Source organism: Taudactylus pleione, unplaced genomic scaffold, assembly GCF_031769625.1.
Source record: "Taudactylus pleione unplaced genomic scaffold, aTauple2 ptg000043l, whole genome shotgun sequence".
NCBI lineage: Eukaryota > Metazoa > Chordata > Amphibia > Anura > Myobatrachidae > Taudactylus > Taudactylus pleione.
In genome coordinates, this window is record NW_028284445.1 from 12,142,610 (window position 1) to 12,157,753 (window position 15,144).

A 15,144-nucleotide genomic window follows, 5' to 3' on the forward strand; every position below is an offset into this window, starting at 1 on the left:
CTGCATTTGCCATTAAAATATAAACTACATTCACTTTAGATTACTAAAATTATGCAGCCTGTTACAGTGGACATCTCAATCGGACAGCCGCGGGGAGGGGAGGGTTAGGTTTAGGGCTGCCGGGGGGGGATTTAGGGTAAGGCACCCCCCCAGGAGGTTAGGGTCAGGCTAGGGGACGGGGGGTTAGGCATCCCCAGGGGGAGGTTAGGGTTAGGCGGCGGGGAAGGGGGTTAGGTTTAGGCACAGGGGGGAGTGGGGGAGGTTAGAGTTAGGCACCCTAAAGGAGGGTTAGGGGGTAGAATTAGGTTAGTTTATACTTTGCTTTAGGACGATTGGGATTTCCTCCTCTGACGGGCTGCCGTTGCCGGGATTTGAACCGCCGGCCATGCGTCTAAACATAGTCTAAGGGGCTCATGTAAGAGGGGGCGATCTGGTGCCGCTGTGGGAGCTCCTGCGAGTCTTCCCATATTTTTAAAGTGGTAATCATTATTAAAGGCAAAACCAGCTTGATTTTGCCTTTAAAATTATTTCTGCTTTAAAAATACGGGAAGACTCGCAAGAGCTCCCACAGTGGCACCAGATCGCACCCTCTTACATAAGCCCCCAAGACTTTAACAGGACAACAACAACTAAAATAGAAATTGTTTTTTTTTATAAACAAACTATTGTAGCATTCAAGAGCCCCATTATAACCCTAAATTAGAGAATCAACCCCCTGCTCCAACAGACCAAACCATGCAGTCTGCTGTATGGGACCCTGAGAACGGTTACATTGCTTCACATTAGATTATAGATATATAAAGTTAACCTGGTTCACTGTTAAAAGGATCTTCATCTTGAGATTACTCAGTTTATTGACTTTTAAAAGCCCTCCTGCAACTTTAACTCAACACATTGATCTTTCTTTTATAACTTCCTTCTTTGTTTTTTGTTTATACAATTAATCTTTCATAGACATACAGGGAAATGAGAGTTCAGATGTTTCCCTTTACCGTATACCAGCAATCACCTATACAATGTCAGGAAACAAGAATATGGACCTCATGAGTGAAACAAAAAAAACCACCACATTTATGTGCAATTGGCACCACTCACCGTCATCAATGGCTATCCAAGTGGAAAAATGGTCGTACCGATACCGAATTACTGTTCTTATTTCATACATGTGGCCTTTAAATTGAAATGAATACTCCTCCAGATCATTGGTCGGCAAACCCTCCACAAAGTGCATCATAAATACAGAACGCAGCCTGCAAGACATACAAAATTTTACAATGCAAAGTATCATAACACACACACACATTGAAAGGACTGTAAGGGCGAAACCACCACTGCAAGGAATTACAAAATGCTTCACTCTACTTGCAAATAAAAAAACAAATAATCCCCCTTCCCCAATATAGCAGGCTTATGTGCCATTAGTCTTCAGTACACATTTAAACTATTTTCAACCATAATAAAACATTCATTTATACAGCGCTGGCACATTTCACAATTCTTTGGTGTGAGAACAGACAGGTTTAGTGCCCAGTCTTGTTTTATATAAGAGGGCACTTTCGCGGACTCGCAACATCTATAGGAAAATAGTAACTTGATGTTTAAGGTTGAATACGCGTCCAGACAGATTGCAATGGGAGAAGTGGTTAATGGAGTTCTAGGAAGCAGACACAGCAATGAGGATTCAGGGTCCAGTTGGTGATTAGAGTGTAAAGTTGTGAGTGAACTTTATAGAGATGGATAGTAATCAGGCACTTAGGAATGGGAGAAAGAAACAAGTGAGGATGAGAGCCACAGATCTTAGGCATAGCAGAAGGATTAAGTTGGGAGATATTTTGAGTCGAGGGAAGAGATATACTGGATATGTTGGTAGAGTTTTGGAATAGACTTTTTATATAAGAGGAAACACAGGATCATGTAAAATATATATCACCAATATAGGGACTGACAGAATGGAGCAGCAGCAGCACCTTTAAAACACAGAAAATTAGTATGGTCGCTGCACTCCAAATTAGGGTGTAGGGGTGAAAGACTGGTAGGAAAGGAAAAGCACTAGTGGAAGTTCATGAGAACATTAATAGAAGTCTTTGTATTGTCTTGTGAGAGAGAAACGTGCATATCCTGGAGGGAATCAGTATGAATGACCGCCGGCCCTATGGCCAAATCCTGACACCGACAGCCCAAAAGCAGTGAAAATCCCGACAGGGGATTTAGGTAAGTATAACTAACCCTACCCCCCCCCCCTATCCCTCCCTTAGTGGTGCCTAAGCCTAACCTCCCCCCTTAGTGCCTAAACCTAACCCCCACCCATCCCAGCAGCCTAAACCCAAGTCTAACCCCAACCTCCACTCGGGGGTGCGTAACACCCCTCTCCCCTTCCCCGAGCCTAACCCTCTCGGGGGGGGTGCCTAACCCTAAGCCCGCCCCAGGGAGCCCTTACCGTAACACCCCCCTCGGCTGTCCGCACCCGCCGCCTGGCCTACCTACATTTGTTAGGTATGCCGGGCGTCAGGCTCCCGGCATAGGTATAATGACAGGTACCCTGCCGGGATTTGACATTCGGGAAGCCGGCGGTCGGCATTTCGACTGTTGGCTTCCTGACTGCATCCCTCCTGGAGATGTTTCTTCCATGTATGAAACAGGATTTTGAGACAGTTTGGATGTGGGAGAACAATGATGGCACCTTGGCAGTGAGCATGAGGCGCAGGGTTTACTTTCAAGTTCTCAACAGATTGGTGTCAAGTAGCATCCGTAGACCGTAGAAAGACGCTCAGTTTTTGGAAGACTGAGTTTGTGGAAGGGATGGGCAATATACAGCGACTACTCCGCAGTGACTGTGTGCCAAGTGTGTGACAGTCCAAATTTCAAATAGGGGAACCACACCAACTGCCACCCCAAACATCGCCGGTCGGGTCTCACTGGCAGTTAGGTGTGGTTCCCCTATTTGAATTTTGGACTGTCACACAGTCACTGTGGAGGGACATCCCGAACCCCCTGTACCAGTCTCAAAGTAATGTATTTACTGGAGAGGATTACATGTCCTGACATCCACGGTAAGGTAGTGACCGATTGTATTGCGCTGGTGGCAGGCTGGTACAATATCAGTGAGCTCTAATACTTATGTAACAAATAACTGTGCTGAAATAGCTTTCCCAATAGCTTTGAGTTACTGTGAGTGACCGATGTGATCTAGGTCAGTATGTAGATCACCAGCGTAAGTTACTGAGGCACAGTTGTTTATTACTAGTGCATGTTGTCAATGAGCTTTTATTAGGTTACCAGTTTATTACTAATGCCATCAGTGTATTCATAAGTGTGCTTCTCATCAGTTCTAAACCGAGACCTAGGCTTAAGCTTATTAACTTCCCGTTCATTATCACGAAAGGGATTCTACAGTAAAGATCACTGCAAAAGGCAACGTAAAAAAAAAAAAAAAAAGTCCCTGACTGTAATACTAACAGGATGTTTTGCTGCATGTTGGACAGTATCTCGCCCCATGACCACAGCTTTATCTCTGACATCTCACGCTAGTAGTAGTATATATATATATATATATATATATATATATATAAATATATAATATTTTTTTATAATACTTATCATGGAATCAGCATGTGATAGTGTGAGCAAAGTGTCTGCCATTGCTAGATAGCTGAGGTTGCTTGAGAGGAGACTATAGATAGAAATTAGTTTGTTGCAGACAGGGCACGACTTCCATAGAGCACGTTTAAAGGGTCTTAAAGAGATGGGAAATGGTGACAGCTACGAGATTGCTGGCATTCCTCCCTGAATTAGGTGCATGGGTGTAGTTTGGTCACCAGCTAGTAGAAGCAGAGAGACTTACAGACAGTAAAGGACATTTTAAGAGTTGCAAGATCTTATTTTTTGCTAAAATATTGATACAGGTCGATTCTTCCTTAACCGAAATTCTTTGGTCGCCGACACCTATGCTATCTGACGGTTGAATGTACACAAACTTTGTTTCATTCACCAAATTATTAAAAATATTGTATGAAATGACCTTCAGGCTATGTGTATAAAGTGTATATGAAACAAATGCATTTTGTGCTTAGAGTTGGGTCCCATCCCCCAAGATATCTCGTTATGGTATGCAAATAAGCCAAACTACGGAAAAGTCCCAAATATTTCTGGTCCCAAGCATCTCGGATATGGAAGACAACCTGTATTCTCATCATTAAGAAATGAAAATAGGATGATTTGCTTTTATGGTGTTTCAATAAAAAAAAAAAAAAGAACTGAATATACAAAATTAGTGCATGATTAATAAATAGTGGGGAGTAGAGTAGTCCGGCAGCAATACGAACAAAAGGGCATATTGTGGGGGCTGGGAATGCTGTAAATCTAACTTGATTCCATACAGGAGTAAGTAAGGCAGCTTGTTAAACACTGGGGATTAGACAGGGATTTTGGAACGAGTGGCAAGGGAACAAGGAGAAATGTATTTTCCTATATCCTAGGACACTCAATGGTTATTACCCTAATAAACGGTTTATTGAGCCAACATATTTTAGACTACAAGAGTGCCAAGTTAGTCTTACTATGAATGAGAAAACAGACAAGTTTACTGTGTAAACAACGATTAAATGAAAAAAAATAAAACATCATGTTATATTTAGGAACCTTGTAGAGGAAACCCCCCCACTGCTTACGTATGATATGTGGAACAACAAAGTTACTTCCTGCACATATTTGTGGGTCAGATGTATACAGTATCTCCTTAGGTAAAATGTCACGATTTAATTCATTTACGGCATTGTTCAACAGATGAGACCAAAGCCGTTTAATGGGAAATAAAAGGATGATTTAATACATTATGGCTACGGGACTGTAAAACACAGCAACTTACTCTTCCAAACGCATTGACCGTCTTTGATTTGCGTTCTGACACTGGTTGCATGGAGCGGTGTGCACGGCGTCTAGGGGGCGCCATTCTGGGACCACCCTTGTGAAAGTGGTCAGTGTTTTCTGGCATCTGCAGGTAAATATACAAATCACAAAAGAAAAAAAAATAGCCATGATCAGGCATACACCATCACAACCAGCTGCCCTGCCTAATCCATTCTGCATTCACCAGCTACAGCAATCAGGCAATATTCATTATACACTTCTAGTAAATCTTATCACTCTATAAAAGGGATGGACAAATACCAGAAGCCAGGACGAACCAAAAATATAGGGGGAGATGTATGAAGGGGTAATAGGGGGGTGAAAACCGTAAGTGCGCACATTAAGTGCTGCAGTTACTGCTTCCCTGTATGTAGTAATGCAGGGAAGCGAGCAGAATGACCGCTATGTGCCGTCAAAGATTGAGACGGTGATTCACCGGAAAAGGGAGTTAACACACTCCCTCTTCGGCAAAAGTTTTGTTAATACATGCAACCGTTATCAGTACCCGCTTCACCACTGGAGATAAAGCGGGTCCACAAAAATAACGCCCATTAGTCGCCAAATGCTACATCTCCCCAACACTTCTTAAGGGGGGCATCCACTACACGATTTTAGCAGGCGATTGAACGATAACTACGTTGTTATCGTTCAATCGTTTAAAAATAGTTTATAAATCGTGCAGTGTTTGGTCGTTAACGATCAACGATGCGCGCTCCCGCTGGTCGTCTCGTCAGTCGTCTGAACATGCAGGTCAATTTCACTTGATCTATTAAAGATTGTTTGCAAATCGTTCAGACTGAAAGAAAATTTCAAGAGAAAAAAATCAAGGGAAAATCGTTTAGAGATTGGACAGGGAGTAGATCGTCTAGTGGATGTGCCCCTTTAGAGTAATTTCTATATATGGCCTTTTTGTCCGGATCCTAAAATCTATTGCGCTTGTCCATCCCCGATTTATACCCTTGTTTTTGTACATAATACTATACATAGGTCAATAATTATCTTTCATGCCATAAACTTCCTAGATTAATAACTTTTGTTTTTTTTTTTAGAACAGACTATGGGGGAGTTTTAGAATACATTCGAAAAATGATAAGTGGAGGAGTTACCCATTGTATCCAATCAGCTTATAGTTATTATATAGCAGGTACTAGATAAATGTTAGCTATAATATGATTGACTGCTACAGGCACCACCTTTATTTGTCCCTTATAGGATGTTTGATACATCTCCCCCCTTAGTGAGTAGTAACGATATGATGTGTGACGACTAAATATTTCTTTAGCTTTTGCAACAATCCAGGCTGAGTGGTTACAGAGTCACTGATGTTACCCATATCACTGCATGTAAAAGATGCTCGCTCACCTATCTTGGTAACTATATCCGCAGAGCTCGCACTTAAAGTCCCACGTGTAAGTGTGCACAAAGAGTTTCTCAACCTCCAGGTCCTGTTTCAGTAGTAAAGGAAACGCAAAGACCGGGCTCTCTTTCTGTCCTGTAGTGACAAGGAAAGGTTAGACAGACATAAGGCAACCATCAAATAAAAAATACAAATATAGATAGATATATATATATATGTATATCTATCTATCTATATCTCGCAAATAATCCATTCTGTAGCAAGGCAAAGAAAATGATGGTACATAACACATCTATATATTTTAATTGAACATGTTGCAGAATGGGTAGGCATCACTGTGCATCAATAACACATTTACACTTCTATATAACACCTTGTAATTCTTATTTGTGTTAGCAACTTACAATTAACTCAATTTTGGCAGTAGACACAAAATATATATATTTGGCAGTCCCTACTCTACTACTGCATGGACTTTTTAGCAGCGTACCCAGCAAGAACCACCACGCCAACGCCACTAATAAACTGGATATATAAGCAAGATTCTGACACTAAAATCATCCTGCACCAGTCTGACAAATGCCTTACATCTACCCTGCTCTAGTTACAGGTCGTTGGTTGTGTGTGTGTGTCCCCATTGTTGGAGAATAACTTCAATAGGTGCACTCAACTTAGCAAAATGCACCTAAAATTGGAGGTTTTAAAAAATGGCACACTATCCTTTACACAGGTATAAAAAAAACCCCTTATATACTATTAAACGTGGGGAGACAAGGGCACAGTAAGACTGGAGTGTTTTGCTGCGGATGTAATCCGGCAAAGTTCATTTTAGATGGCGTAGCCATTAAAATCCGTACCTTGCAGATGTTATTCCACTTACACTAGTACGTAGTCCATTAAGTCCAAAAACGTTTTAGTCACTTCTCAGACACCTGCAATGAAGGGGTGCCACCTAATTAAAAATAAACTGCACATGAACGTTTTAATCAATGTGATAGAGGTGCTCCCAGTGCTGAAGGGGTTAAGGGGTGATCTCTAGGAGGCGAGCCTTGCACTATATATTGTATCTATCACCATTCCTTAAAAATACTCCTCCTTCACGTTACTGCTAAAAGCACTTCATAGACACTGCTCATTTTCCACTTGTCAACTGTTTAGCGGAACTACATTTCCCATGATGCCTTTCTATGGTCGGCCTAGGAAGGGATATGCAGAAGATTGCTGATCTTTAACAAAAGAACACTCAATGGGGTATATGTAATAGTCTGCGTACTGCATGCATCGGCAAATCCCGTGCGAGACAGCCCAATGTTTTAAAGTAGAAGTCATTTAAAAAGGCAAAACCAGGTTGATTTTGCCTTTTAAATGACTACTTTAAATAAATAATAATTAAAAAAAATAGGGCAGTCTCACACGGGACTCGCCAACGCCTACAGTCCGCAGGCTATTACATATACCCCCATATAGATTTTTATTTCTGTATAATGGGGAGAAAAATTCTAAACAAACTCAGTACCAAGGACTACCGATAACTGCAACCAGTCACACAAAGATCAGAATGATAAAAAGGCAGAGCACATAAGAACAAAAATATGCAAGAAATTTATTCTTAGGGGCCAATTCAATTCACTGCAATGTTCGACTGGACACATATTTGCCTATTTAGGTAGCTCAACATCGCAGGTTTTCCCTGCACTCCTCTATGAGGTGCGGAGAGAACTTGTGAACGTTGATGGCTGCAATGTGCCGTTCTGGAATACAATCGGTCCCTAAATTTCTTTTTGTAAATACACAATTATAGATGTGTCCTCCTTGCACGTTGAACAGCCCTTCTAGTCGAGCCATGCCTCGGTAGCGTTGAGCATCTTTTTGTGCAACTTTTTCCCTTCAAATGAGTCTTATTCGCACAGCGATGCGAATAGGACACACAAGCAGCTTCTGCTGATTAAAATGATATGCAGCATGCCTATGTTCTGTTTGTGAGTGCGGGTGTATCTGCATGCAAAATACTACGTTACAGTGACACAGCCGCTGACACTAACTTAGCATTTCACATGCAGATTATTATCCTTTATTTAAATGGAGCCACAAGTGTTCCGCAGCGCCTTACATAGTACAACAGCCGGTCGCACACAGAATATAGGCATGCCGCATATTTTAATCAGCATCTGCTTGTGCATTCTATTCACATGGGGTGTGCGAATAAGACGCATTTGAAGAGAAAAAAATTACAGCTATGGTAAAACTTACCTTGGTTAACGCTCTTTCTTAAAAGTCCATTGGGTCCACAGGGAGACATTGGGGTATAGGTGGGACCTGGAGGACCAGACACCAACAGCAAAGCTTTTCAATCCCAGGATGCTCCGGTCCTTCCCCCTATACCCTGCCCACAGCCTGAGGGCACTTCAGTTTTGTTAACAAAACCGAGACAGGAGCAGGATAGGAGAGAAGGAAGACTGGTACACTGAGGAATCACTCTCTCACACAGAGAAGGAAACAAGTGACCAGAAGAAGAAAACCCATAGAAGCTAGGAGTGTCAGGGCAGGTGCCCTGTGAACTTTGAAGAAAGAGTTAACCAAGGTAAGTTTTACCGTGACTCTCCTTTTCCTCTTTTTCAGGGTCCATAGGGCTCCACAGGGAGACATTGGAGTTGTCCCAAAGCAGCTTTTCCAGGGCGGGAACGCTCATGAGCTGACAGAAGAACCCTACGCCCGAAGGAAGCATCCTGAAAGGCAAATGTATCAAAGGCATAAAACCCAAGAAAGGTGTGGACAGAACACCAGGTGGCCGCCTTGCATAGCTGTTCAGCTGAGGCGTCACGTCGGGCTGCCCACGAAGGACCCACAGAGCGAGTAGAATGAGCAGAGACAGTAGTCGGCACAGGAAGGTCCGTCTGCGTGTAAGCCTGCGAGATAATCATGCAAATCCATCTGGCCAGAGTCGGTTAGCTGGCCATCCCTTCTTATGGGATCCATAGAAGATGAAGCGGAAGTCTGATTTCCGGATGGAAGCAGTATGGTCCACGTAGATCTTTAGAGAACGGACCACATCCAAAAGAGGCCTCACCTGCCGAGAGGTCTGGTGAATTAAAGGCCGGAACCACAATTTCCTCATTCAGGTGGAAGCGAGAAACCGCCTTGGGAAGGAAGCCTGGGCATGTTCGAAGAATAGCCCTGTCCAGATGAAATATCAAAAATGGGGAGCAACATGAAAGCACCCCTTAATCAGATACCCTACAGGCAGATGCCATAGTGAGCATTTGATATCAACTGATTCCAGGGGTTTGAATGGAGGCTCCTGAAGTGCTTGGAGCACCACTGACAAATCCCATGGAGCCACAGGAGGGATAGAGAGAGGTTGTATTCGTAGAACACCCTGCATGAAGGTGTGAACATGCGGTATAGAAGCAATTGTGCGCTGAAACCAGACAAAGCAGAGACCTGTACTTTCAGAGACGCTAGGCGGAGACCTAGATCCTGTCCAGCTTGAAGAAAGGCAAGAATTCTAGTAACTTTAAACACCTGAGGGTCAGTTTATTGGAGCACACCATTGGAAATATGTATGCCATATTCTGTGGTAAATCCTGGCTGAGGCTGGTTTACGTGCTTTTAGCATGGTCTGGACCACAGAGCTGGAAAACCCCTTAGCCGTTAAGAGGGATGTCTCAAGAGTCAAGCCGTTAAAGACAGATGGGCTAGGTCCGGATGGAGACATGGACCCTGAGACAACAGGTCTACTCGTAGAGGATGCTGAAGAGGAACGTCTATGGAGAGCCTTTGCAGATTGGAGCACCAGTGATGTCTGGGCAGGCCGGAGCGATTAACATGACTGTGGCGCCCTCCTGTCTGAATTTTCGAAGCACTCGAGGAAGCAGGGATATTGGAGGGAAGAGGTATGCTAATTGGAAGTTCCATTTTACCGACAATGTGTCTATGACGGCCACGTCGGGGTCCTTTGTTCTGGCTCCATAAACTGGAAGTTTGTTGTCGTCTGGAGGCAACAAGATCCACCTCCGGAAGACCCCATTTGCCCACTAGAATCTGAAAGACTTCTGGATGTAGAGATCATTTTCCTGCATGCACGTCATGACGGATGAGGAAATCCGCCTCCCAATTGAGAATCACCGGTAATTAACACTTCAGAGATGGCTAGGTGATTGCGTTCGGCCCATGTGAGAATGCGGGACACTTCTGTAATTGCATACTGACTTCGAGGGCCCCCTTGGCGATTGAGGTAGGCCACAGCCGTGGGGTTGTCTGACTACTTGTGCTGGCCCGTTATTCAGAATATTCTGAGCCAGAGTGAGAGCTTTGTAGATGGCTCGAAGTTCCAGGATGTTGACTGGCAACACTGCCTCAACTGGGAACCATCAGCCCTGGAAGGAGTGCTGGCCGGTTACTGCGCACCACCCTTGGAGGCATGATTCTGTGATGAGGAGAGCCCAGTCCGGGATCAAAAAGGGACAGGCGTACCTCTGGGGGGAGGCTCATCATCTGGCATTTGAGCAGACGGGGTAGCCCGTTCCACCTGGAGAGGATCAGGTGTTGGGAGGGGCCTGGAATGAAACTGGACGAACTCCACCATGTCGAAGATGGACACCATTGATCCCAAGGCCTGCATTGCAAAGTGAATCGACACACTGCAACTGTGAAGCGGTCTGTATAGTCTGTACTGTATCACTGAAATCTTGTCTGCTGTCAGGAAGATTCTCTGAACTTGAGAGTCCAGGAGGGCTCCCAAATGTACCATCCTTTGAGAGGGTGACAGGGAAGACTTATTTCAGTTGATCAGCCAACCGTGCATTTGTAGAAAGGTAACGGTTAACTGCAGATGGCTGTGAAGAGTCTCTGGGGAGCTTGCCAACAGCAAGAGATCGTCCAAGTACGGGAACAGTCTGATCCCTTGACGATGAAGAGAGGCCGCCTTAACTGCCATGATCTTGGTGAAGACCCCAGGGGCCGTTGAGACCAAATGGCAGAGTGCTTGGAATTGGTAATGTTGGTGCAGTGTAACAATCCAGAGATATTGTTGATGAGAAGGCGCTATAGGTACATGTAGGTAAGTATCCTGAATGTCTAGGGATACCATAAAATCTCCAGGTTCCATAGCTAGGATAATAGAACGGAGTGTTTTGATACGAAACCTGGGCACCCTGATAAATTTGTTCAGGGACTTGAGGTTGAGGATAGGCCGATGAGACCCATTGGGCTTCTGAACTAAGAAAAGGGTAGATTAATAGCCCTTGCCCCGTTGTGAGGAGGGGACCCGAATTATTACTCCTGAATTCAGTGAGGACGGAATGGCTGGTGCAAAAGAACTGTTGGGGCCTTCCCCTCTCAGGAAGGGTCGCCTCAGGAAGGAGAGGGCGTATCCGTGGGAGACAACTTCTCTTACCCAAGCATCTGACGTAGTTTGATGCCAAACTTGGGCGAATTGAAGAAGTCTGCCTCCCACCCAGGGAGAGGCCCGCCCTATAAGGCTGCAGGCTTGTCCTTAGACTTGGCAGATGGACCTCTAGTATCCCAGGGTTGTTTGGCCCTAGGCTTGGAGGCCTTGGCTGATGTCTGTTGCTGTAGATAGGACTGACCTTTGGCATTGCCTTGAGGGCGAAAGGATGATGTCCGCGGCTTTGGATTATATGCAGAGGGCATGAACGCCATCTTGTTAGTTACCAAAGTAGTCACAATTTTATCCAATTCTGGATCAAATAGGACATCTCCTGCATAAGGCAGAGACTCCAGAGCCCGTTTTGATTCAGAATTTGCTTTCCAGGAACATAGCCAAAGAATACGGTGGGCCACTACCGAAGTGGCAGATATCCTGGAGGCTAGGAGAGCCATATCCATAGCTGCTTCACCTAAGTAGGAGGCTGCATCTCTAATGTGAGCTATGTAGGATAGCTGTTCCCTTGAAGCATCAGGGGGAAAAGCCTCTTCTAGGGCCTCGGCCCAACTCTCAATGGCTTTGCCACCCAGGCCGTAGCCCTAGCAGGACGAGTAATAGCTCCTGTAAGAGAGTATATAAATTTATGACAAGATTCTATACGTCTATCTGTAAGTAGTCTCCTTCAAGGAGGTTGCAGTATGAATGGGCAAGGTGGCATTTTTAACCAGATGTGTTACATGAGAATCCACCGTTGGGGGAACTTCCCATTTAGTACAATCAGGTACTGGAAGAGGGTAAAAGGAACTGAAACGTTTTGGAATTTGAAACATTTTACCGGCATATTCCAAGCTTCACTCGTGATCAGATAGCTGGTCAGAGTGAGGAAACTCTGGTAAAACCTTTTGATGCTTATAAAGTGTGTGTTTTTTCTCAGGAGCGGGCTCATCCTCTTCTATTTGTAGAATAGTTTTAACAGCTCTCACAAGAGCCGGTATATTTAGTTTAGAGGGTAGTTCCTCTTCTCATAAGAGTCAGAGTGAGAGATCTGCATCTCTGCCTCCCCAGATGATATCTCAGGATCAGATAACGGTGTGGATTGTGATGATATAGTACGTTTAGTAGGCAAAGGTTTCTCTTTTTACATTATTTGATGAAAAACCGTAGAGGTATTAGCCACTCTGTACTGAGGTAGACCGTACGTCTAACCATGGAGGAGGCAAAGGATTTGCAGGGGGTACTTGCTGTGGCCATCCCATAGTGGGTCCTGGGGGAGAGACAACAGGGCTGATGGACTCTGTGGCTAAGCCTGCAGAGCAAGACTTACAAGACACCAGAGCAGGAGCAGCAGCATCAGGCTGCTTGGTATGCTTTCCTCTGCCAGCCATAGTCCCAAGAATAATAGAATACACAGTATGATACAGTGCAATGAACACCTTGCAGTGTGTGTAATATGGCACAATGTAGTGTGTAAGCGTGCTATATATGGCACAGTGTAGTTTGCAACCGCGGTATATAGTACGTGATAGCCCTGACACCTATAAAGCAGATGTGAGGTACAATGAGCCCCAAAACCTTAGTATGTCAGGGTATAGTAGAAGAAAATAAAAAAAATAATCATAAAATTAAAACTTGGGCTGCTTAATGCAGCCCTCGGTTATAATTGTGGTCCAGCTCCTGCCGAACACCCACAAAACTGAAATGCCCTCAGGACCGGAGCATCCTGGGATTGAAAACCTTTGCTGGTGGAGTCCGGTCCTCCAGGTCCCACCATACATCCCAATGTCTCCCTGTGGAGCCCTATGGACCCTAAAGAAGAAAGCAGCATGGAAAGACGCTCAGCGCTATTAAATCAAACAGCGCTCACACGTTGTGTAACTCGACTTGTGGCACATGCAGGATAGATGTATGTGGACACATCTGTATGATTGCCACTGACAAAGTCACAAAATATTGAGGGACTGGCAAACAGATTTAGTACGTTTATAATCTTTGCAATCAATATGTATCATAATGGGGGCATTAATTTGCAGGACACTGGTAACATAGCAGTCATTTCTAAATATTTGCTGAGGGTCCTGGAAACCATTTGAGCACCCTGCCTCAGGTATACAGTGGCAGGATGAATTGAAATTTAAAGAGGGTATGTAGAGGATAGAATGTTTTAGAGTACTCATATAAAGGAACATGGATAAAATATTGCAGCATACAGTTGATTGCAAGCAGAGTCTCAATTGATCCAAAAATGATGCAATGATAGGTGATCCCCAAAAGTTATGCTCATAAAGTAATTTAAGTTGAGTGTAAATTCCTAATTTGCATGAAATTCATAGGCAATTACATGTACATTAATAGCACAGCTGCTCATTTTTCCTTTGTGAGGACAACCTATATTCTCAAGGTATATCAGCTGCATATTCTGGGAAAAACACTTTTCATCATTATAATAGTTGCTCTTGTGTTTACTATAAGCAGACGCTACAAGCGTAATGTTGGGAGTTTATAAATTTTACATATTAGGTCTGTAATAAGCTTATTTCCCTCTAAACTTTGGACACAGCATCACCTTAACAAAATCATTTGTGAACATGTACGCTTGCACTTTCAGGGGTCCCGGTTCAAGTACAGTACGTAGAGTTGTACATACCTAATTCACACTTCAGAAGTGGCTTCAGTTTGTCAAAGATGTGCATTCTCACGTCATTCAGGACTATCTCAAACTTATTGGTCCCTCCTGCAAGGTGCGCAAAAGACAGATTGTTTAGCTGGGGAGATGGGAGCAAACCAACGACAGAAAAAAGGGTGCAGGAGAGAAACGGTGGAAGGTTCAATAGTTAAAGGGATATTTCACCGACAATTCAAATTGTGTTTTTCAGTGACTCTAAGGTGGTAAAGGGCAGACTATTACTGCCAGAGGAAGGTCAATGCACCCATCAGTCCATCACAGGAGATCCTCTGCTCTCTCACCCAGAAGGTCCTTCTTTACACAATGGCTTAAATCGAAGCCCCTGACCCAGAACTGTTATTTGTAATGCCGGCTGTCGGATTACCGACAGCGGCATCCCAATGGTTGATATCCCGACAGGGGTCGGGTAAATATACTCACCCTCCCCCTTCTCCCCCTAACCCTCCCTTATTGTAGCCTAAACCGCACCCTAACCCTCCCTGTTAGTGCCTAAACCTAAGTCTCCCCCCTTCATGCCTAAACCTAACCCCCACTAGTGGTGCCTAACCCCCCCCCCCCCCCCCCAAAAAAAAATCTAAACCCACTACACTCCCTAAACTTTACTCATTGCAGCTGCCAGTCTCATAACTACATCCCCCTAACCCATATATTTCCCATTTACACAAAAAGGGAAGTTCATGGAGAAGCTGTTTAAATTATAGACTTGGTAGCGGAATAGTTGTGTAAAAAAAACCTGCAGTAAACATTTATAAATTAAACTGATACACATCAAATCATAAATGCTACATACTGAAACTGATCCAAATTAGGGGA

General features: G+C 44.0%; 1 protein-coding gene across 2 annotated transcripts in view; it reads right to left on the reverse strand.

The window, feature by feature from the left end:
* Window positions 1–15,144, reverse strand: part of USPL1 (ubiquitin specific peptidase like 1) — a 35,528-nt gene that overhangs the window by 3,032 nt on the left and 17,352 nt on the right. For both annotated transcript variants that reach the window (XM_088460256.1, XM_088460257.1), the window contains 4 exons: window positions 14,293–14,379; window positions 6,268–6,397; window positions 4,865–4,990; window positions 1,096–1,250 (listed from right to left, as the gene is read on the reverse strand). In XM_088460256.1, the coding sequence (XP_088316382.1) occupies window positions 1,096–1,250; window positions 4,865–4,990; window positions 6,268–6,397; window positions 14,293–14,379 (498 nt within the window). The remainder of the gene's footprint in view (window positions 1–1,095; window positions 1,251–4,864; window positions 4,991–6,267; window positions 6,398–14,292; window positions 14,380–15,144) is intronic.